At 39.8% G+C, this 23,183-nt stretch overlaps 1 protein-coding gene across 3 annotated transcripts; it reads left to right on the forward strand.

Moving 5' to 3' along the window:
* Positions 1-10,657: 10,657 nt before the first annotated feature.
* On the forward strand, positions 10,658-22,249 carry mier3b (mesoderm induction early response 1, family member 3 b). Of its 3 annotated transcripts, none has more exons than XM_058390655.1 (13): positions 10,658-10,758; positions 11,574-11,598; positions 11,795-11,940; positions 13,842-13,976; positions 14,073-14,196; positions 14,825-14,898; positions 15,005-15,074; positions 15,986-16,134; positions 16,362-16,443; positions 16,538-16,632; positions 16,783-16,910; positions 17,604-17,755; positions 19,141-22,249. In XM_058390655.1, exons 1-13 carry the CDS (start codon positions 10,750-10,752, stop codon positions 19,548-19,550), a joined length of 1,599 nt encoding a protein of 532 aa, XP_058246638.1. In that variant the 5' UTR covers positions 10,658-10,749; the 3' UTR covers positions 19,551-22,249. The 3 variants fall into 3 exon arrangements, with proteins under 3 accessions (XP_058246638.1, XP_058246639.1, XP_058246640.1); XM_058390656.1 differs by lacking the exon at positions 10,658-10,758 and adding an exon at positions 10,765-11,274; XM_058390657.1 differs by lacking the exon at positions 10,658-10,758 and adding an exon at positions 10,765-11,204.
* Positions 22,250-23,183: the final 934 nt, after the last annotated feature.

The following is a 23,183-nucleotide window of genomic DNA, read 5'->3' on the forward strand; positions in this document are numbered from 1 at the left end:
GGACCAGATTTTAGAAATTGGACTGGATTGGGTGTTGAATAGCCATCAGACTATTTTGTTTTTTTTGCACAGACTTGGCAACCTTGCCTGGCCTTCACTAATGATTATTCTCAGCATAGAAACACACTTTCCGTTAATTTGGGCATGCTTGTATTTTGCTTGACATTGCTTTGTTTACCATTTTTACTGCAGGTTTTGTTTCAAAACTAAAAGACTCAAAACTATTGTTTAAGACCCAGTATTATGTAACTGCATTAAAAAATTACACCAATCATAACATTATGACCACCTGGCTAATATTGTGTTGGTCCTCCTTTTGCTGCCAAAACAACCCTGACCTGTCGAGGCATGGACTCCACTAGATCCCTGAAGGTGTGCTGTGGTAACTGGCACCAAGATGTTAGCAGCAGCCTACATGGGCCCCACCTTGCAATTTACAGGATTTAAAGGATACTTTCAGGATTTACAGGACTTAAAGGATTCTTTTGATAGATACTGACCACTGCAGACCGGGAACACCCCACAAGAGCTGCAGTTTTGGAGATGCTCTGATCCAGTCGTCTAGCCATCACAATTTGGCCCTTGTCAAACTCGCTCAAATCCTTACACTTGCCCATTTTTCCTGCTTCTATCTTTACATCAACTTTGAGGACAAATGTTCACTTGCTATCCCACCCACTAACAGGTGCTATGATGAGGAGATAATCAGTGTTATTCACGTCACCTGTCAGTGCTCATAATGTTATGGCTGATGGGTATATATCAATAAAACGTCCTTAAAGGGATAAGGGGAAAGCATGTCTTAAAGACTTAAACCTATCATTATACATGTGGGAATAATGCAAAGATTGACTATCCTACATATTAATATAATTTTAAAATGTGTCTTGAATATCAGTCAACCACACATTAGCATCTGGCGTAATCAGTAATAGGGATGTCACATTTATCATTTTGCCCATGTGACAGTGTGCACAGATTGCATCTATGCGTAGCATTACTAATACATTCTGCGACAAATATGGCCGAGGTTTGACTGATATGTTCAGATATGACATGCTGCATGCTTTCAAGTATCGTGAGTACAGCATTCAACAGGCTTCTCTTATGCAAATATTCTTTTGCATAAAATTACCCATAATTTAGAATACCAAATATCTCAGGGATGAACGTTCTTTTAGCTGCAAACATCTGTAAGCTGAAATGTGTTTCATCTGCACATCACTTGCTACGGTAAACAGAAATGTTGCACAACCACGGGCATTTGGCATTTCGTCTTGCTTGCGTCCCTGTACATTTTTACGTCTTTCAAACCTCTGATTCATCTAAAAGGGGTGATTTCCTTTTCCTTTGCTTTAAAGCGAATGGTTGATGTTGATGAGGAGGCGACCTACGTTCAACTTCTCTTCATTTGCCAGGTAACAAAGCTTGCACCTACAGATGACATCAGCTTTATAACTGGCTTCCCCATTTGTGATCACGATGACTAAGCGGTGTTATAGCACATTTTCATTTCAGTCACAGTCAGTCCGCAACGCGCGAGGACATTCCCACGAGCGTGAGTATGCCTCACACACACAGATGGCTGATATTTAGACATCCTTGTAAATTATTTCTCCCGACTCTGTGGCTGAGTTTGAAACAAAGTTTTACCTGAATGAATAATTAAATTAATTGCCTCTGCAGCTCTACTGCTAAAATATGAGCAATGAGATGTTTTAACAATCGTGTTGGATATGTGGCTGAATTTATGTCATATATTTCATATAATTTTAAACACTAAGCCTATTACTAATGTCATATATGCATATCTTGCATTAGGAGATAATTTGCTTGGTTCGAGCATTCATTTCTCTAAACAAGCAAAATATCCACTAATAGAACCAAGCATTTTAAGGTCTGCAGTGAAAAAGTCTCAGGCTTAATTATTATGCATTTGTTTTATCATTTAATCTGCAATATTCAAGCCCATGATAAATTATTAATCCATTTCTGCGTTACAAAATATATCCCATATGCAAGATTTCCCCTTGACTTTCCCTCCCAGTTTGGTCTCACCAATTTCCACCCACTAGCTAACTCTCCCATATCACATGACAGATACCAGTCACAGATGATGGAGCAAACATATGCTTCCTCCAAGACATGTCAAGCCCAACAGCAGCATCTTTTCAAACTGCTGTGTCACAGGGTAGCGTAACACACGTGAAGTAAACATCTGTCTGCATTCTTCTGCATATATGAAATCACAGACACCCACAATTAACTAGTGTCTGACAGGAAAGAGAGAAGGAGTAATGCCATTCCTCCCTTTTCCGAGTGCATGGCCAATTTTTTCTTGACTCCTTGCCACAGATTGCTGGGCCATCGTCAGGATCAGGATTTGAACTCACAATCTCCAGACAAGGAGGTGAGCACTGTTCTTTCACACCACTTAATATATTCACTTTTGGCAGTTAATTGTATTTTATTATGTACACATATGAATTATGTAAATCCAGTGAATCTCTTCTTTCAGTGCATAATGAATGAGTTGTATTGAGAAAAAAAGAAATGACTACAAAGAAAGCATACAGAGATGACTGCTTGCTAGAGTGCTTTAAAATGCTTTGGGAGATCTGTTATACCTCACTAAAATGAAAAACAGTACGATTATTACAATGCCATACATAGAATCCACAGCATCAGTATGGAATTATATTGATTTTGCTGCTAATATTGGTGGCTATAGTTATTGCTGCTGCTGCTGGAGTTTACGTTTTCGGCCCATGTTCTGTGTATACATCAATCAGGCATAACATTATGACCATTAACAAGTGAATTAAATACCACTGATGTTCTCCTCATCATGGCACCTGTTAGTGGGTGGGATATATTAGGCAGCAAGTGAACATTTTGTCCTCAAGGTTGATGTGTTAGAAGCAGGAAAAATGGGAAAGTGTAAGGTTTTCAGCAAGTTTGACAAGGGCCAAATTCTGATAGCTAGACGACTGGATTAGAATATCTTCAAAACTGCAGCTCTTGTAGGGTGTTCCCGGTCTGCAGTGGTCAATATCTATCAAAAGTGGTCCAAGGAAGGAACAGTGGGGAACCAGTGACAGGGTCATGGGCGGCCAAGGCTCATTGATGCACATGGGGAGTGAAGGCTGGCCCGTGTGATCCGATCCAACAGACGAGCTACTGTTGCTCAAATTGCTGAAGACGTTAATGCTGGTTCTGATAGAAAGGTGTCAGAAAACACAGTGCATGATGGGTCAGGGCTGTTTTGGCAGCAAAAGCAGGACCAACACAATATTAGGCAGGTGGTAATAGAGTTATGCCTGGCCTGGTGTATATTGTCTTATGCATTTATTATCCTGTGTATTTGCTGTCCTGTCTCATGGTGTTGTGTATTGGCACTATGTAGTCTTGCAGACTGTTATGTGTTGCACCACAGTCCTTAAAAGATGGCGTTTCATTTCAGTATATACAAGCTATATAGAGGAATGACAATTAAAACTGATTAACTGGCCATGAGGAGACACGACGGTGCATTTTGTAGTGGGTCACTGATTTGATCCTAAGCTCTGGCTACTGCCTTTGCTGAGTTTTGTATGTTCTCCCCATGCCTGTGTGGGTGTCCTCTCGATTCTTCAGTTTCCTCCCACTTCTCAATAACACAATGGTGGGTTGAATTGGCTATGAATGCCATGCTATATATGTGCATGGTATGACTGGTATCCAGTCCAGGCTGCATTCCCACCTAGCGTTCCTGGAATAGGCTTCAGTTGAATTCTCTGGGAAAAATGCAGGAAAGCAGAATGATGATAAATAGACCTCAAAGGTATTTGTGTAATGTGTCTATCCCTGTTAATGTACTGTATCGCTTAACCTTAAATTGTTTTTGTGCTTTCAACTCTATTAAAAATCCATCAATACCTACTACTCTTTAAGTTCATCACTACCAAAATGCAGATGTATCTCTCAAGCCGGGCATCACTAGGGAACTCCATCATCATTGCAGGGGTTTTCACTCACCCACATGCTGTACACTGACTCACGCTCTGAGGAATAACCCCGGCTTGCCATATATGGTATGCTTCCTTTTAGCCCTTCTCTTCCTTGATTTTTAGAACATATTTTCATTTAGCCACTGAGTCAGTGCTTTACTGCATTAATGACGCATTGGAAGAGTGCTGGCCTCTGCACTTAACCCTCTGTGACTGCATTTGTAATATTCCTGCCAGCATAATCGACACACCACTTAGATTACATAAAACTGCAAAGCAATAGTTGATCAGTTCTTGCATGTACTCCGCAGGACATGTAGGTCAAATCCAACTAATTATACCAAAATTACAGCAAAGGGAATAATTACACCATTTTGTTTCTGGCATCCCACTGTACATTTTGTTAATGAGGAACTAGGGGGCGTAAGTGTTGATCAGACAACTTGCTGGCAATTCACGATGGGCTGGGAGAGAGAGAGGAGGATGCTGGGAGCATCTGCAGAGGATGTAGGAGGCCTCCTTCCTTAGGGAGGCAGGAAGCAGAGGCATGACTAAAGGAATGCTGTGTTAAGGTCCTGTAAATATCAAATAGTAACTTTTTCTGGAGTACCTTGTAGGATGTACTGGTTTCCATGTACACAAACCTACAAATGTTAATCCATAAATAGTTCTGAATGCGTCAAACTGCATCCGTAATCGAAATGGAAATTCAACAGCATATTAACTCAGGCTTGTTTTATTTACATTGGGTGCCCTTTCTGAGATGCACCTTCAATCAGCTGAGATTTAATGTTAATCATGAGGATCTCACACAGCTCAAACCACAGAAGATGGTTTACTTAAGCCTGTTGTATTCATAGCTAATGGGCCTTTTATACTGGATCATTATATACTTGATGATGCTTAGTAATGCTCTAGACTCATAGTTGACTTATTAATGGGTGCAGACACTAAATTACATATTTAAGGGTTGTTCTGGTGAAATAGGTACTTAAAAATACATGTTGCCTGTCATCCAGGAAGTCCTCTAACAGCAATCCACAGTAAGAGCTGTCCGGTTCAATTTGTCCGAGCTCTCGGGTTTGTCGCAGAGCTGTCATATATCATGGCCCATATTTAAGAATATACTGCAATATAAATAATTAAATTGGTTATAGATAGCCTCAGGGTCCCCGGTTCATTCCTGAGGGGTCTCCTCTGGGTTTCTTCAACTGTCCAAAAAGTAGGTAGATGGATTGGTTACTCTATATTGCCCCTAGGTGTTGGTGTGTGAATGTGTGTGCGCTTGGTGCCCCGGGGATGGAGTGGAGTTTATCTGAGTGGATGTGTCACCATCTTGTATCCAGTGTTCCCTGGAAAGCCTTTGGATCAATCTCGACCCTGACCATGATGACGCTTTTAAATGAATGAATATTTTACCAATCATGATCAAATGCATTATTATATTGCTGTATAATATTCCTAAATTGTGTATATATGTTTTTATTTTGCTATTTGCATACTACATATGTTATATTTCAAAAATAGATTGCTTCTGTATCTGGGTTGTTACGGTTTTATTTACAGTGATAGATAATACTACACGGTTTGCACCTGAAAAGTAATCTAAGTCTGGCATTGTATTTTGATTCACAGGAATAACTGCAATTTTTAGAGCTGTACTTGTTTTCAAACATGATTAGGAGGGAAAAAGCATCTCTGTGTAGGAGACATTTTGGGAAAATACAAAACAAGGATGTGGTCAGGAAGTAAGCGCTAGTTCGTTGCTGTTGGTTCTATTTTAAGCTTCAGTGTAAATTGCCTGATTACAGCATATTGCTTTTTCTGGTCATCATAATATCATCCTGACACTGCACATCTACTCCACACACACACACACACACACAAACAACACTGGCAGTGGACTTTGCTCTATTGTTATAAGGGAGATTAATTTTTGACTGTTCATTTTGATAACATCAGAAAAAAGATCATTTCTGGCAAAGTATCAGTTGAATAAGTGTTGTGTATATGATGTGATTGTTGGGTGTTTTAATAATACACATAATAATACAGTAGTAATGCAAGGCAAAGATAATGCAGTAACGTAAAAGAAAGAAAAAAGGTATTAGCAGGTGATTCTCAAAGAATGCATTTGAGAAATTTGCACCACCATAGGCAGGGAATCATAACCAGTTTTATGTCTTTTTATTTTTATTTTACAAATGCATTATATTACCAAAGGTTTTGGGAAACCTTCCTTTACATGCACATGAATGTAATATGAAGTTGGCCCATCCTTTGCAGCTATAACAGCTTCAGCTCTTCTGGGAAGGATTTCCACAAGGTTTAGGAGTGTGTTTATGGGAATTTATGACCATTCCTCTAGAAGCGCCTTTTTGAGGTCAGACACTGATGTTGGACGAGAAGGCCTGGCTCACAGTCTCCGCTCTAATTCATCCCAAAGGTCTTCTATCAGGCTGAAGTCAGGACTCTGTGCAGGACAGTCCAGTTCCTCCACACCAAACTCGCTCATCCATGTCTTTATGGACCTTGCTTTGTGCACTGGTGTGCAGTCATGTTGGAACAGGAAGGGTCAATCCCCAAACTGTTCCCACAAAGTTGCGAGCATGAAATTGTCCAAAATGTCTTGGTATGCTGAAGCATTAAGAGTTCCTTTCACTGGAACTAAGGGGCCGAGCCCAACACCTGAAACACACCATCTGAATTCAATGATTTGGAGGGGTGTCCCAAAACTTTTGGCAATATAGTGTATAAACATGCTTCATTCTAATAAAGTGTTACACTTTCATCCAGAGAAATCAGTAAGCACTGGGTTCTTACATGTTTGAGTCATTAACACTTTTTTTTGCATCTTATGATTAGATGAGTAACAAATGATAATCGTATCCTCTGATTGAGCTATATGGCAGGAGAACAGTGTGATGGTTGGTTATCTATAGCTGAAAACATGCTCATGGCTGCATTAGTCTCCCACAGCATATTATCAGACACTGGGAGAGGCATCCTGTAGTGACTGTGCTTATGTGTGAGCACAGCTAAGGCCTGTCTCACACACTATACTAGGACTTCCTGGTCTAAGAGGAGAACAGTATGGGAGAGGATAATGTGCTGAATACAATGATGTGAAACACAGGTAGCACCCAGGTCAGTGTGTTCTGGGTGCAGTCATGAGGGTCAAGCACATTAGTATCCGGAAAAAAGCTCTTATGATAATAAGTGGGTAGCAAGCTGAGCTCCATGATTACATCATGAGTAGAAATCATACTGTGAGTCACCTCGCTTTGAATTGGGACATTTAAGAAGCCTCAACTTAACTAAACAACAGGCGCATAAATGACGTACTATAGCCCAGCAAAGGTTTAGTTTAAATGCCTACGTTTCTGAATAGTGGGAATATGGTAAGAAGTATCTAGAATGGCCAATGATGAACAAATATGGTCTAAATTTACTCAGCATGGAAGAGGGCTGCAGATCTTAGTAGGTGGGTTGTCCATTTTCTCTTATTTATTCATTTTTCTTCTGGAAAAGGAAACTGCATTGTCTAATTTAAGTCCAAGGAAAAATTTGGATTTTTCAATCCATTGCTTCTTTCCAGATTTCAACCAAAACATTCATATGTTGTTGATGTTTTTTCAGCTGCTCCCTGTTCGGTGGATCATTTGGTCCGCATGTTTTGATTTGGCACAGGTTTTTTAATGCCGGATGCCCTTCCTGGAGCAACCCTAACATTTAACCGGGCTTGCGACCAGCACTGAGAGTTAACTCTGCAGTGGCTGGGTTACCGCCCTGCCCAGGAATTAAACACAGGCTGTAGCAATGAGAGTGCAGGATCCTGCCGCTGGACCACCAGGAGGCTAGCAACCGCAATATGCATATACAAAAGATTATTGATGTAAATACTTTTGATAAATACTTTTATCCATAGCATAGCATCCATTTTACACTGAAATAGGGTTGTATTTATAGCTCTTCCTCCTACAATTTCCTACAACAAAATGTTATGTAGTTCGCGTGTAGCCAGTCCATGTAAACTAAAGATAACTGTTTACTGGTTCTTCTGATTAATGATGTTTATTGGCCATTTTCTCAAAATATCCTGTTTTCCTTGTGGCAAGTCCTTTTTCTCAGCCTTCAAAGAAGCTACATACACACATCATTTGACACACTGCTTCTTGGGTGTTAAAGCCAGAGTTGGGCATAATTGTTGGAGTAGCTGTGACTTTAAGTGAAACTTTTTGTCTTTAAAAAAGCTTATTTTTTTCTTTAGTAACTGCTTTACCCTAGTCAAGGTTGCCATAAATCTGGAGCCTATCCTGGAAACACTGGGTGTGGAGCAGGAATACATACTGGATGAGATACAGCACACTGTGCATGTACACTGAATGTAAGGAGTGGTTTTGTAATGTTTTTATGACCTGTTATCTGATAAAATGGTAGCTGACTGTTGGTTGTGATCACAATAAAAGAAAATGCTTTTTGTTCAATCTTAATGTTCGAAGGTAATGCAGAGTTAAATATCTAATGCAACATTTGCATATTTTAATAAAGGTTGAAAAGAAAGTTGTAATACAATGCATTTTTGCATTGATGTACACTTTGAGCAGGTTCAATTTCATTCTGATGAAAGTCATAGGAAAGAAATATTCCTACTGTGGTGTGATACGGAGTGGATTTTCTTCAGTGGAAATAGAAAATATCTATACTCTTAAAATGTCAAGTTACAAAAGGGGTTTTGTTATTGGATGGAATTCATGATGTGCATTTATTTTTTATGTCTTGCTGACTTTGCCTACCTGAAATATTGTTCTGGAGTCAAAAAAAAAAAATAATGACATGGCGTATCTAGCTAGTTCAGCGAGTTCAGCCGAAATATGACTTTAGAATGAACTGACCATGAATTCAGTACAGTATATTTTATTAGCATTTCTTATTCTGAGGGGGTTTTTATATGCCAGCAAAGTGGCACTTACACACACACACACACACACAATAACAATTCCTTAGGTATTTAACATGGCCTATAGCTAACTGCAAAGCTTCTGCCACTGGGAAAGCAGGAGATTTTAACCACTAGTTCTAAAGGATGCCTGTCTTCCTGCTGGAATGAAAAATCTTTCATTTTGAAGCTATTTGTTTTTGATCCAGTGTAATATCTTTTACTGCCACCATGTGGATACATGTAGAACAAACTCCTGTTAGAAGGTCTGGAATATATTAATAGTTGTGCCTTAACATTCCAGTACACCATTTCTTGATATAATAATAATAAAAAAAAAAAGATTAATAATGTAACAGCATCATTTTGGCTTGACTAACACACACACACAGAGAGAGAGAGAGAGAGAGAGAGAGAGAGAGAGAGGGGCAGAGAACGAGAGAGAGAGAGTGAGCGAGAGAGAGACAGTGAGGCAGAGAGAGAGAGAGTGTGAGGCAGAGAACGAGAGAGAGAGAGAGACTCACAGAGAGAGAGAGAGAGAGAGAGAGAGAGAGAGAGAGAGAGACTCACAGAGACAGAGGGGGGGCAGAGAGAGATGGAGAGCGAGACAGAGAGAGAGACAGAGGGGGGGCAGGGAGAGATGGAAAGAGAGAGAGTCAGTGGGGGGTCAGATAGCGATGGAGAGAGACAGACAGACAGATAGTCACACACAGAGAGAGAGAGAGAGAGAGAGAGAGAGAGAGAGACCCACAGAGACAGAGGGGGGGCAGAGAGAGATGGAGAGAGACAGACAGACAGATAGACACAGAGGGGGGGCAGAGAGAGATGGAAGAGAGAGAGTCAGAGGGGGGCAGAGAGCAATGGAGAGAGGCAGACAGACAGATAGGCACGGGGGGGGCAGAGAGAGATGGAGAGGGAGAAAGAGAGAGAGAGACGGGGGCAGGGAGAGATGGAAAGAGAGAGAGTCAGTGGGGGGTCAGATAGCGATGGAGAGAGACAGACAGACAGATAGACACACACACACAGAGAGAGAGAGAGAGAGAGAGAGAGAGAGAGAGAGAGACTCACAGAGACAGAGGGGGGGCAGAGAGAGATGGAGAGAGACAGACAGACAGATAAACACAGAGGGGGGGCAGAGAGAGATGGAATGAGAGAGAGTCAGAGGGGGCAGAGAGAGATGGAGAGAGACAGACAGACAGATAGACACGGAGAGAGGGGGGGCAGAGAGAGATGGAGAGCGAGACAGAGAGAGAGAGACAGAGGGGGGTCAGAGAGCGATGGAGAGAGACAGACAGACAGATAGACACAGAGAGAGGGGGGGGCAGAGAGAGATGGAGAGCGAGACAGAGAGAGAGAGACAGAGGGGGGTCAGAGAGCGATGGAAAGAGACAGACAGACAGATAGACACACAGAGAGAGAGAGCTAGAGAGAGAGAGAGAGACTTTCCAGGGTAATTTATCCCCTCTTGCAACCAGTGTTCCTGGGATAATCTCTGGATCCACCTCAACCGTGAGCAATAAAAAGAAAGATAAACAGCCTTAGACAAGAATGCAAAAATGAAGGGTTGCAGCATGATAAGATGTATAAGAGGACTGAACATTTTAATGCATGCAAAGTTGAAAAGTCTTGCATCAGAGCAACAGTTTCCACACAGAATCATTCCACATAGTGTCATTTCTTTTCAAAATAGTAATAGTTAAAAGTCAGTGGTCACTGAGGGTGAATTAAACTGAGCCGGACCGCCGCCTGGACCTCCCATTGGCTACCCGAGTCCATCCGGGTACTGGGCGCGAGCTGGCCTATGAGGCTAACGCTACCAATATGGCGGAGGTAAGAGGGAAAGCTGGAAAGAAGTGTTAGATTTAAAATCCGTCTATTTGATGATTTCAGGGCACGGCTTTTTATTTTCTAGAAACGGTTTATGTAATGCACTTTCTGTTTGATGCACAGCGTTGTTTTTCTCTCACAGGCGTGGACAGTATGCAGTAGAAAGGTGCATTTATAGAGGGATGTATCGCGGCTCGAGAGGCCTTTTTTCTGTTATCGAGTCCCGTTAGCTTGCGCTAGCTGTCCGCTCAGAGCCGCGGCAAAAACACGGCCGACAAAAAAACTGCGCTCGCTGAATTATCATCATTTTGGTGTGAATAATCAAGGGAAAAAATCTTGAATGGAATTAGTTTTGTTTTTATCAGGTGTTATGAGCGTGTTAAGGAGCCGTTTGTCTCTTGTGCATATGTTAGAATTGTGAAATTCGGGCTATATTTCGTGCAGTAAAGGTTTGTTTATGTTTTTCTCCCCCCGCAGCTCGGACATGAGCAGCTTTGCTCCGCGAGCAAAATAAAACACGTAAATGCTCATATAAATACTTTCTGATAATGCCAAACTCGAGTTTTTGTGCAAATGTTAACCTTTCGTGTTTTATATGCGTGAAATAAATTGTGATTTTTAAACATTTCTTGAACTCCAGTGATGCTCCTCCGCTCATCTTAGGGCCTCTTCATTAGTCGCTGTGTAAAACCCGCCACTTGGGCTATTAGCTTTTACCAGGACTGCGTTCAAACATCATTTCCTCGCCAGTTTTATTATTTTATTTGGGTTTATATTCAATTAATTTTCCGCTAATATGTCTGTTTGTGTCTCTTCAGGCTTCCCTCGGGAGTTCAAGCCCTGGTATGTACCAAACTTAACTGTTGTTGTTGTTTTTCCTCTTCTAATGCATTGTATTGAATGTCATGAATGGGTTTATTTTTGCATGTTGCAGCATGGACACAGGATGTGTGTGTGTTATTAATTACAGGATGTATGTGTGTGTGTGTGTGTTATTAATTCCAGGATGTGTGTGTTTATTAATGCTCTCTGTGCACAGTTGGCTCTCTGTCCTCGGAGGATCATGACTTTGACCCGACAGCAGAGATGCTGGTCCATGAGTATGACGATGAGCGGACTTTAGAGGAGGAAGAGGCGCAGGAAGGAGACAAGAATTTCAGCGCTGAACTGGCGGATCTGGAGAAGGTGAGATTTTAACATGCACCCAGTCCACTTCACATATTAGCTGTGTTACTACTGGGTTTTAATATGACAACATGAATTGTATTGTTAAATTCAGATTTCGAAGATTGGAAAAAACGTCTTTTAAGGGTCACCAAGTATTCTTAGTATATCTGTATTAATTTTCTATAGGTGCAGCTTTGGCCATATCTCATTGGACCTTCTGACTATAATTGAAATCATAGGTTTATATGATATCACACTATCTATCTATCTCTATATATACATATATACACACATATACTTATCAATCAGGTATAGCATGCCTAATATTGTGTTGGTCCCCCTTTCACTGCCAAAACAGCCCTGACCCATTGAGACATGGACTCCTCTAGATCCCTGAAGGTGTGCTGTGGTATCTGGCACCAAGATGTTAGCAGCAGATCCTTTAAGTCCTGTAAGTTTCGAGGCCTCACCTCGCAACTTAAAGGATACTTTTGATATGTGTTGACCACTGCAGTTTTGGAGATGCTCTGATCCAGTCGTCTAGCCATCACAGTTTGGCCCTTGTCAAACTCGCTCAAATCCTTACTCTTGTCCATTTTTCCTGCTTCTAACACATCAACTTTGAGGACAAAATGTTCACTTGCTGTCTAATATATCCCACCCACTAACAGGTGCCATGATGAGGAGATCATCAGTGTTATTCACTTCACCTGTCACTGCTCATAATGTTATGCCTGGTTGCTGTATATGTGTGATTATTTATTTATTTATTTATATATATATATATATATATATATATATATATATATATATATATATATATATAAATATATATAAATATATATATATATATATATATTAAATAAATAAATAAATAATGTATATGTATATATATATATGTGTATATGTATATATGTATATGTATATATATATAAAAATTAGTTACTAATTCTAACTTATACTAATGTTATTGTATCCCCTGAGGTTTGGTGGACATGCCACATAATGAGTGTAGCAATAATAAAAAAAAAATGTCAATCATTTAACAAAGAAATTAATAAGTACTTTGGTATGGTGGAATTTTCTATAACAAGACATTAATTAACATCTTCAGTGTCAGCGTTTTGTAACCGTCTGCAAATGTTCTTCCACAGGAAAGTCTTCAAAACTTTTAGCTTTCTCCATGACCTACTAAGCTGTGTTTATTGTATTAGAGAAAGAAAAACCAGAGTTTCTTGAGGAGATGGATGGTTATTACTGCTTTAAAAGAAACTAAAGGACTTTAACTTGCTCTACAGCATTAAGCTTTAAAAGTATAAAATGCACAATGTGTTTTGAATTAATAAATGGAAGATTGTAATCATTGGCAAATTTCTAATCTGTAAGAAGAATTGAACACTCCTGTTATTGGGAAAAAAAATAATGCACCACCCATCAAGTTTTACTGCTTGCATAAAATGTGATTGTTCATTTCTCTACTAAGTGAATACATTTGCAGTCAGATTTTGGAACTGAGAGAACGCAGCATGGAAGCTTGTGTCAGTCCTTTAGGCCTCCTTATAGCTCTACCTTCATTCTCTACAACAGTGTCTGGGTCAGGAATCTAAACTAATTAAGGTTAAAATGCGATAAACAACAGCAGTGATTAACACTGGAAAGCTGTTAATGAATAGGAACATCAGAGACCTGAATAATTAAACAATTCATCACATCACAGTTAAATAGTATGCATAAAGGTTGCATTAGAAACAATTTGCATTGCCATTAAAGTATACTACCAGAGCCATCCTCCCATGTAAAGTAAAGATGGCTGGGTGCTGTCTTGCACCTTTGCGGAGATGTACTGTTAAAGTGAATAAAACGCTCATAATTGTTAAAAACACCTTAAATAAGCCTTGTCTGATGTACGTTGATTATAGGAAGGGAATATGCCTCTGGAGGAACTGTTGGCTATCTATCGTTATGACCCATCAGTCAACACAACTGCAGGGTCGAGCATGGACAGCTCCTCCGTCGAACTGGCTGATGACCTTCCAGACATGACCCTGGATAAGGTAACCTGCTTGATCTTTTCCAGATCATTTCAAACAGAAAATTTAATTGAGTCGGTGTAGATCAAATTAAGATGATTATTCTGGACATGTTTGTAGGAAGAGATAGCCAAAGATCTGCTGTCGGGAGACTATGAGGAAGAGACGCAGTCTTCAGCTGATGATCTGACCCCTTCTGTTACCTCCCATGAAGCCACTGACTTTTTCCCAAGAACACTCAGATGTGAGTCAACAGAAATATGAAATGTTCTTCCTGGACAAAGCTGTCATATTCAATCACAGTGAAGGATTATTAAAAACATATAAAATTATTACAAAATATTTAATATATTGAATATTATTTATGTGGACTATATAATTTTTATTAGACAATATAATATTGATTAGAAAAAAAACATTCTGTGTATTATCTTATAATAATTAAACAAAGACACAGTCCAAGAAAGTAAACAATAATAATAATAATAATAATAATAATAAAAAAAAATATTAAATTAAAAAATATTTGGAAAAAAACAGTAATTATTGTTGCTGTAATTATTAATGCTTTTAAATTTAAGCTCTTATTGTGCTTTTAAAATAAAAGATATGAACACTCATAAGTAACAAATAATTTTATGATGAGGATGAATATATTTTAGATGTCAAGGATCATTTTTAAACTTTTTTTTGTGATCCACACTGGAATTGATTTTATCACTTGAATCTGATCGAGTCTGTGATCTTGTGCTGTTTGTCTCATTACATACTTTGCATACTGTTTTTGAAGGTTATGATTTATTATGATACCTGGTTTTAGTTTTTTGTTATATTATATATAATGCCAGAAATCCTGATGTGTCTGATTTCAGCCAACACTACTTATGACGGTGATAAAGAGTCTGAGGGAGAGGAGGAGGGTCTTAGTCCTGAGGATTCAAGAAAGGTCAGTGTCATGATATACCACACATTAAACGAGTAATACGGCCCAGAAAGCCTCACTGTTGTGTTGGTGGTAAAATGGAAATTGAGCTGATTTTCTTTTCTTACAGGAAATAATGGTTGGGTCACAGTACCAAGCAGAAGTTCCTGTAGGTCTGAGCTTCTACTCTGATGATAAGGGTGAGTTATTTAGTAGAGATGTAAAAATTTTGACTGGACATTATGGACTCTTTCATATGGAATAAGATTTAACACATTTTAAAACAAGTTGCAGGAATTGACACATTTGGACACCTAGGACAGGCAGATTTTATTCATATTCTCTCAGAAAATGCTTATGCTTGTAGTCTTGTTGTTTACGCTGTAAATGACCCTCCCACACTCTTTAAACACACACAGAAAACATTTGTAAGCGTATAGCAAGATGAATTTTGGGTAAATTCGTAGAAATATCACATTTATAGTGAGTGCTGTATGTATGTATGTTCCTTGCCTTAGAAGGTGCAGAGCGACATAATAGGGCTTGCAGAAAAAGCATAAAAATACAGCGTACACAGAACAAAACCAAACACTCAGGACTGTGACATGCCAAGAACTGGGATGCTGGAGAATTCTGCTTCCCTTTCCCCACGCATAGCCAATCACAACCGTGATTAAATGAATGGGGCATTCTGATTGGCCGGACTCGTTCCTTCAGCCGTGCTGTATTTAGATTTTCAGCACCGCGCTTTCCTAAACAACGCTACGTGTTCTTTGTCACTTGAGTAAATACAGTACGGTATTTTATATATTATGACATTTTTCTTTATTTTAATTAATGTTTATATTTTGTAATTAATAATTATATTTTTATGAATAAATTACCTTATTTCAACATAAAAACAATTCACTATAAGGTTTGCGGATACCGGGAAAATCCGCAAAAAAAATTTAGTTATGTTCCAAATAAAAATCCGGGATATATGAACCGCGATATAGAGGGGGATTACTGTATTACGTTAGCTGTCACTTTGCAGTCTGATTAATGTGATTTTTTTTTTTCCTCCATGTTTAAATATGGTGGTATATTTGTCTCTTTTTGTATATTGCAGTGTTTGCAGAGGAAGATCAGTTGCTCTGGTGTCCTGACGTGTTGCCAGAGAGGAAAGTGGAGGACTACCTCAGAAAAGCACTGTCTCGGACTACAGACAGTAGCACAGAAAACTCTACATGTGGAGGACACGTACAAGACGATGAACAGGTTTATAACTTCAGGCTGCACAGAGCACACTTTATCTAGTTTTCTACAAAAGGTTTATGACAACAATGCTGATCTATTTATCTAAACATTGTGTCAGTCCTGATTTTCAACTGATTTGTTTCAGAATTTTCAGCATGTTATCGTCTGAATACATTTGCTGACTGATCTACTCTCTCTCTCTCTCTCTCTCTCTCTCTCTCTCTCTCTCTCTCTCTCTCTCTCTCTAGGCTTTGTATGAGCTTGTGAAATGTAACTACAATACAACCGAGGCCCTAATGCGGTACTGCAGTAATCCGAAAACCTCAAAAGGTAAGTTTCCCAACATTAAATAAAAATGTTGGGTCCAGATAGTATTAGAAGCATAAAGGTAATCTGTCGTCTGTGTGTTTTGTTCTCTCTGTAGAAGATTCGCCACCGTGGTCGGAAGAAGAGTGTCGAAATTTTGAGCATGCGCTACAGATTTATGAAAAGAACTTCCATCTAATTCAGAAAAACAAGGTTGGTTGCTTCATTTGAATTGGACCACGTTTTTAACACTGATGCTCACCTTGCTTATTACATTTTGGGAAAATTCAGGAAAATAAAATGTGGTTTTATGTAATTAATTTTAATTAATAAGTGTCCTTTTACACTTTTTTTCATTTTTAGGTTCCAACGAGGACCGTGGCAGAGTGTGTAGCGTTTTACTACATGTGGAAAAAGTCTGAACGTTTTGATTATTTTGTTCAGCAGAATCGGTTCGGGAAAAAGAAATATAGCATTTATCCCGGTGTGACGTAAGTAAATCATATCATTCACAGTTAATTGTTGTCTTTATTTGTCACACATACATTACTGCACAGTGAAATTCTTTCTTCGCATATCCCATCCTTGGGGGTCAGAGTGCAGGGTCAGCCATGATGCAGCGCCCCTGGAGCAGGGTGGGTTGGGGGCCTTGCTCAAGGGCCCAAAGGTGGCAGCTTGGCGGTGCTGGGGCTTGAACCCTGACCTTCCGATCAACAACCCAGAGCCTTAACCACTTGAGTTACCAGCATAATAGAAAAAGTCATTTTCATCTTGTAAAAATGAACCAAAAATCATGCCTTCAGGCCTTTTTGACTTGTTCATAAAGCTGGTAGTACGCAAGTATAGTACTATTAAATCATACTTTAATTATGGGAAATTATATATTATAGTGCTTAAATTGTGAGCTGAAACTAAGCTTAAAGCACTTAGTATGAAGAAGAAAAAATCCAGGAAACTGTTGGGGCTTACTTCTTGTTGCTCTGTGGTCACGGGATATGGTACTGGCAAAACAGAGACTCAGAGAAGCAATGTTTTCAGGGTGCATATGTTAGCAGAAGAGAACAGTAGTAAGAAATTCCATCACCATTTATAGTGGCCACAAATAAACAGCTCATTATACATGCATTAAAAATTCTTCCAAGAAGTCCTCTGCGCAGTAGTCACAGTCCTGTTTTACTCCCCAGAGATCTGATGGACCGTTTAGTGGATGAGGCAGAAGGTCTGGCGGTGGATGGCTCTTCGTCTGTGTGCTCAGGTGGAGCAGGAGGGAGGATGGAGGTGTCTGCGGAACAGCAGCTCGGCCTTCTTAACACAATCACTGCCAGTGACCTCACAGGTGAGTGTTTGCACTCTGAGGAAGCCTGGAGCAAGGTCTCCCAGTTTACCTGTGCAGCTTGTGGTGTGATGTTAGGCTGAATTTTGGACAATATATTTGCATCAGATAAATTAGCTTTATGCATTTCAATCGGGCCATCCATTACGCAGTAAACGTTCCATTTTAATTAAGAAAATAAAATCTTTTTTGTAAGTCATTGCTTCTTCTGATGAAAGGGTGGATGTGTATGGATATGCAGGGTTGATTAGTCACTTGACGTCACTGGTCTAGTGATCAGTTGGTGGTCGTGGGAAAATGATTACACAGTGCTAATTCAACATTGACACATTTGGAGTATAGACAGCATGCAAAGTGGAATGAATATTACATGAGCAGATGTGTTTTTATTGGAAAATAATCCTCAGTGGGGTGGAATCTTGTGGACCAGTGCAATAATCACGTGTCCTAATGCATGGATCTCCAATCTTATCTGCAAAGGGCCGGTGTGGGTGCAGGTTTTCACTAAAAACCAAGCAGAGGCCACACCTGAGTCTACTGATGGCCAAGATTAGTGGCAGGTGGAATCGGGTGTAGCTTCTGCTTGATTGGAATGAAAACCTGCACCCACAACGGCCCTTTGCGGATAAGATTGGACATCCCTGTCCTAATGTGTTTTATTTCTCTTATACCACAGCAATTTGCAAACATGTATTCATATTTTTTTCTTAAATACTCCTTTTTTTTCTGGATTATACTTATGTTAAATGTTACAGTAATACCTCACACATCGGCGAGGTTACCGTTTCAGGACCCATCGTGAATGACGAGGTTTCGCGAATGTTCTGTGGAGTCACTAAAAATGCTAATACTGTACTGTAAATGCTTATTTTTAGAGTTTAAACCCTAAATATGACCATAATCATGCTCCCAAAACACTATAATTTCATTTAAAATGTAGCTTCATACATTAAGAGAAATAAGAAATAAATGTTTGACGTAAAAATAGAGTAAAGTATCGCCTGTATAAAAACCAAGGAAAAGAAAATCACTGAGATCACTTATTCACGGAATATACGTGCGTGTTGAACCGAGTACAAGGGGCGGGGAGATGAACCGCGACGTCACGCATACAAAGCATCATAGCTACCAGCCAATCAGCAGCTTGGTAAAACTGTTAATGCTCTGTGATTGGCTACTTCCAACGCGGATCTGCGAGGTATTACTGTACTGTATTACCAAATAGAAGTGGTAAAAGTTTATTAGGTTGCAACCGATTTTCTGCAGTTTAAAGCTAAAACTTTCATTTATGGCATCATGTACACATTTGAATGGTCAGTGGTAGGAAAAAAATGTGACCGTAGCTTGCTTTAATTTATACAAATGACACTTTCCACTTTCGTTTCCAGCTCTGAGTAACAGCGTGGCGTCCGTGTGTAGCCAGGCTGATGTGAGCTGCTTGGACTCATCTTACTTCCCCCCTTTGGAGACTTTCCACCGTGGAGCGCTGACTCACGATGAAGCTACTCTAGGCTATGGCGCAAGTGGTGATGCTGGCTGCCTCGGCGTCCTCGACTCGGCTCTATATCGCTCGGAGCTCGGCCAGCTCAGCGTGTGCAGCAGCAAGGAGTGCGAGCGTCCTTCCAAACGCCTCCGGATGGGCCTCGCCGACTCGTTTATCAACGACACACACCGCATCACAGGAGCCAAGATGGCCGTCTCACTCACAGACTTCAGCAGCATAGCGAGCGGAGACGCAAACGCTTTCATCAGCACCCATTCGCGCCATCACCAACACACTGCACTGCAGTCTGACTGACCACAACACACACACACACACACAACCTGTACAGATCCCACCCACTGACTGAACCTTAGTTTCTTTTTTTAATTATGTATAAATATACTTTTTTTTTTTGTAATATGACATCAGTGATGTCTTTATTGTACAGAGCTACGAAATCTTGATTTATCAAGAGTTTATATAGCCATTTATTTTTCTGGTTCTTTAGATAAATATCGCTATATAAGCATCGATTTACAGTTTAAAACATTAAATGCTGGAGGTAGAGAGCTGTGATAGTTGCTCTCTTATCGTATTTACTCATCCCTGTTACCGAAGCCTTCAGTTTCACTTTCCTGTGAAAAAGAATTGTTGCCAGAAACTGCATTGACTTCTTTTTGTTTTGTACCTTTTATCATTTGTAAGTTGATTTTTATCTAAATTGGTACTGTTTTTGATGTTTACACAAGCCGCGAGACACCGGGGTTCGGCACATGTAGCATTTTGTATATCAGGAAACTTTCTTAAATTGGGGATTTGCAGCAAAAACCACATATCTATTACAATGAAGAGCACTTCTTTACGAGCTAGAATATTTTTGGGCTTTTTTTTTTGTTTTGTTTTGGTTTTTTTTGCTCTGTGAATGCATGCCATGTGTCCTGCCTGCATTTTTTTTTTTTTTTTTTTTTTTTTTAAGGAGCCGTGAGCTTGCCACTGTATGTTAGTGTTTCTTACGACGAGAATTGCGTATTTGTCCAGTCTGTCGGTAGCCGTGTGATCGTTCTAGTTTGGCCGGTTTTAAGTGTTTTTTAAGCTTTAAAAATTCACACTTCGATGTGCAACTTCACATATCATCAGGGTTTTTATGCGAACCTCTCGCTGAGGGTTTGGAAGATATGAGTAGCGAGGGTGCCAATATTATTCCCTCTGCTTATACTTCCATGAAAAAGGCAGCTGAACTATTAGGTACATCTTACAACCAGGACATGCGTTTGATCCGCACGCAGATCCACCCAGGATGACCCTTTTGGAGTGTCGTTTTAAAGTGGGACTCGCTTGGTGACAGTATTATACATACGTTTTCTGTCGTGAAGACGCTACGTCAGGAAGGCGCTAAACAGAACTGCTTACAGATTCTCATATAGACACGTGCCATTACGGGTCGCTCGTGTGGTTCTTGGAAACGTGATATTAGTTGGGTTAGTTCTTACGGTTATTTCAGCTATTCAGCGTCAGATGCTTTGCCCTATTTGTTAGGCTTGCTGTGCTGTAAAACCATCCCATATAATATTCTGCCATATTTTTTTTTTTGTATACTGTATGCACCGAGCAGATGGGACTCGAGTCTGGGGAAAACGAACGCTTTTTGTTCTGAACATCCAAAACTCATTTCAGAGAAAGGTTGAGTCAAGATATATATATATATCTATCTATATCTCTATATATAGATATATATATATATATAGATATATAAAATAAGGTTCTTGTTTATTATGGCAATAATATGTAGATATGTACAGATTGTTTAATTGTTGTATTTCTTCTAATATTCCTTAAATACGTTATGCTCTTTTTTTTTTTTATTATTATTATTATTTGTTTTTTCTAGTAAGATCTGTATTGGTCATCCATGCCAGCTGTGGCTATTTTACAAATGACCACTAAAATGTCCTTTTTTTTTTACACAAGTGGGAGATGTATAGAGATCTGCATGGCACATTCTCTTCTGCGATTCGGTTCAGGACGCCCCACTACGAGTGCAAGACCATTCATCTCAGCTCAAAAAAAGGGTGTGGAAATGCATTTCATTTCTTTTCATCAAATAAGCTGCTATCGGTCAATGTGAAAAACTGCACCTGATGAGTAGAGAATCACAGAGCTGAGGGTTAAACTGCACTGCTGCTGCTGCGTGTGTGTGTGTGTCCAGGAGTCATGCTGGAGTAGAAATACGTCTTGCAGATGTTTCGAGTGGGATTTTTACACAACTCAAAACAAGGACATTCCTATCGAAGAGATTTTTCTTGTGTCTTACCTTTTTTTTTTTTGTGCTTTGTGGAAAAACCTTCCCCGCTGCCTCAAATGCAAGCTTTCTCAGCTCCAGATTTTCTGCTGGAGTGAATGTAATTCGTTTTTGTTTTAATGTTTGATAGATCTAACGTGAGCGAGACGTTGCTTTTCCCACTCGCTGCACGTGAAAGTGATGGAATGGATCATATCGGTGCGTTTTATTCCGCTTTCAGCAGCGTCTCCTCTCGTGCACTGCCATGTTACGTCCTTTCCTGTCGGATGTGCACCGAGGCGACGAGCCCGGTTCCTCGTGCTTTCGATTATTTATAGAAAATGATCAGAATGCTCAGTGTACAAGTCGTAGTGAGTTCCACACGTCCAAGTTGCCTGGTAAATGTTTTGAGTTTGTGTATTCATCACGTTCATTTCGAACAGAATTATCGTCTCTGATCCATTCACGGGAGAAACTTATAAAAAGGGAAAATACAATTGTGAATAACAGCGACATATAACTATAAATGTTTATCCAGAAATATAGACAATCATAACATTTAATAACTGAATTATTCCAACATATTGTTTATAATATGTAAATACAATTATATTGCTTTTGTTTTGTTTTTTTTTGCTTTTGCATTTGTTTAGGTATTATTTTGTATTTTTTGTTGTACTTTATTACTTGATGTAAAACATCCAGAAATAAAGCTCTGGAAACAGTTGTGAGAGAGTTCCAAGTCTTCCGTACGTGTGATTCATCACAGATGAGAATTTCGGCACATCTCTCCGTGCTGAAGACAACAGAAAGACGTTATAACAGAAGAAAACGAACTCTAACACAAGCAGAGGCAAAAGACTCTGACTCCATCACAGGGAGACGTTGATTGCAACTGCAAAAAGCTTATTTTCCAGCAACATTGAAAGTCACGTCAATGAGAAACCTGACCGAATTCGGTGCATACGATGGACACAAAGCTCCAGAATGCATTGTAGCTATTAGATTGAGTTCAACACAGCTTGACTAGTTAACAGTTTACACCGATCAGGCATAACATTATGACCACCTGCCTAATATTGTGTTGGTCCCCCATTTGCTGCCAAAACAGCCCATGCATTGATGTCATTCTCAGGGTTGAGAATACACTTTCCAAGAAGCCTTTACCACCACCACCACACCAATCAGGCATAACATTATGAGCACAGACAGGAAGTGAATGTGTTAGAAGCAGGAAAAATGGACAAGTGTAAGGATTTGAGTGAGTTTGACAAGGGTGATGACTAGACGACTGGATCAGAGCATCTCCAAAACCGCAGCTCTTGTGGGGTGTTCCCGGTCTGCAGTGGTCAGTATCTATCGAAAGTGGTCCAAGGAAGGTACAGTGGTGAACCGGTGACAGGACAAGGCTCATTGATGCGCGCGGGGAGCGAAGGCTGGCCCGTGTGATCTGATCCAACAGACTGTTGCTGAAATTGCTGAGGAGGTTAATGCTGGTTCTGATAGAAAGGAGTCAGAATACACAGTGCATGACGGGTCAGGGCTGTTTCGGCAGCAAAAGGGGGACCAACACAATATTAGGGAGGTGTTCATAATGTTATGCCTGATCGGTGTACATTACAGCACAGTGTAATTCTTTTCTCCTCATATCCCAGCTGAGGACGCTGGGA

Source organism: Hemibagrus wyckioides, linkage group LG05 (assembly GCF_019097595.1).
Source record: "Hemibagrus wyckioides isolate EC202008001 linkage group LG05, SWU_Hwy_1.0, whole genome shotgun sequence".
Taxonomy (NCBI): domain Eukaryota; kingdom Metazoa; phylum Chordata; class Actinopteri; order Siluriformes; family Bagridae; genus Hemibagrus; species Hemibagrus wyckioides.

Bases quoted from the DNA above. Each gene is read 5' to 3' on its own strand.
- mier3b (XM_058390655.1), top strand. The intron at 14,899-15,004 runs GTCAGTGTCATG...CTTTTCTTACAG, and splicing joins GTCCTGAGGATTCAAGAAAG to GAAATAATGGTTGGGTCACA. The intron at 16,633-16,782 runs GTTGGTTGCTTC...TTTCATTTTTAG, and splicing joins ATCTAATTCAGAAAAACAAG to GTTCCAACGAGGACCGTGGC.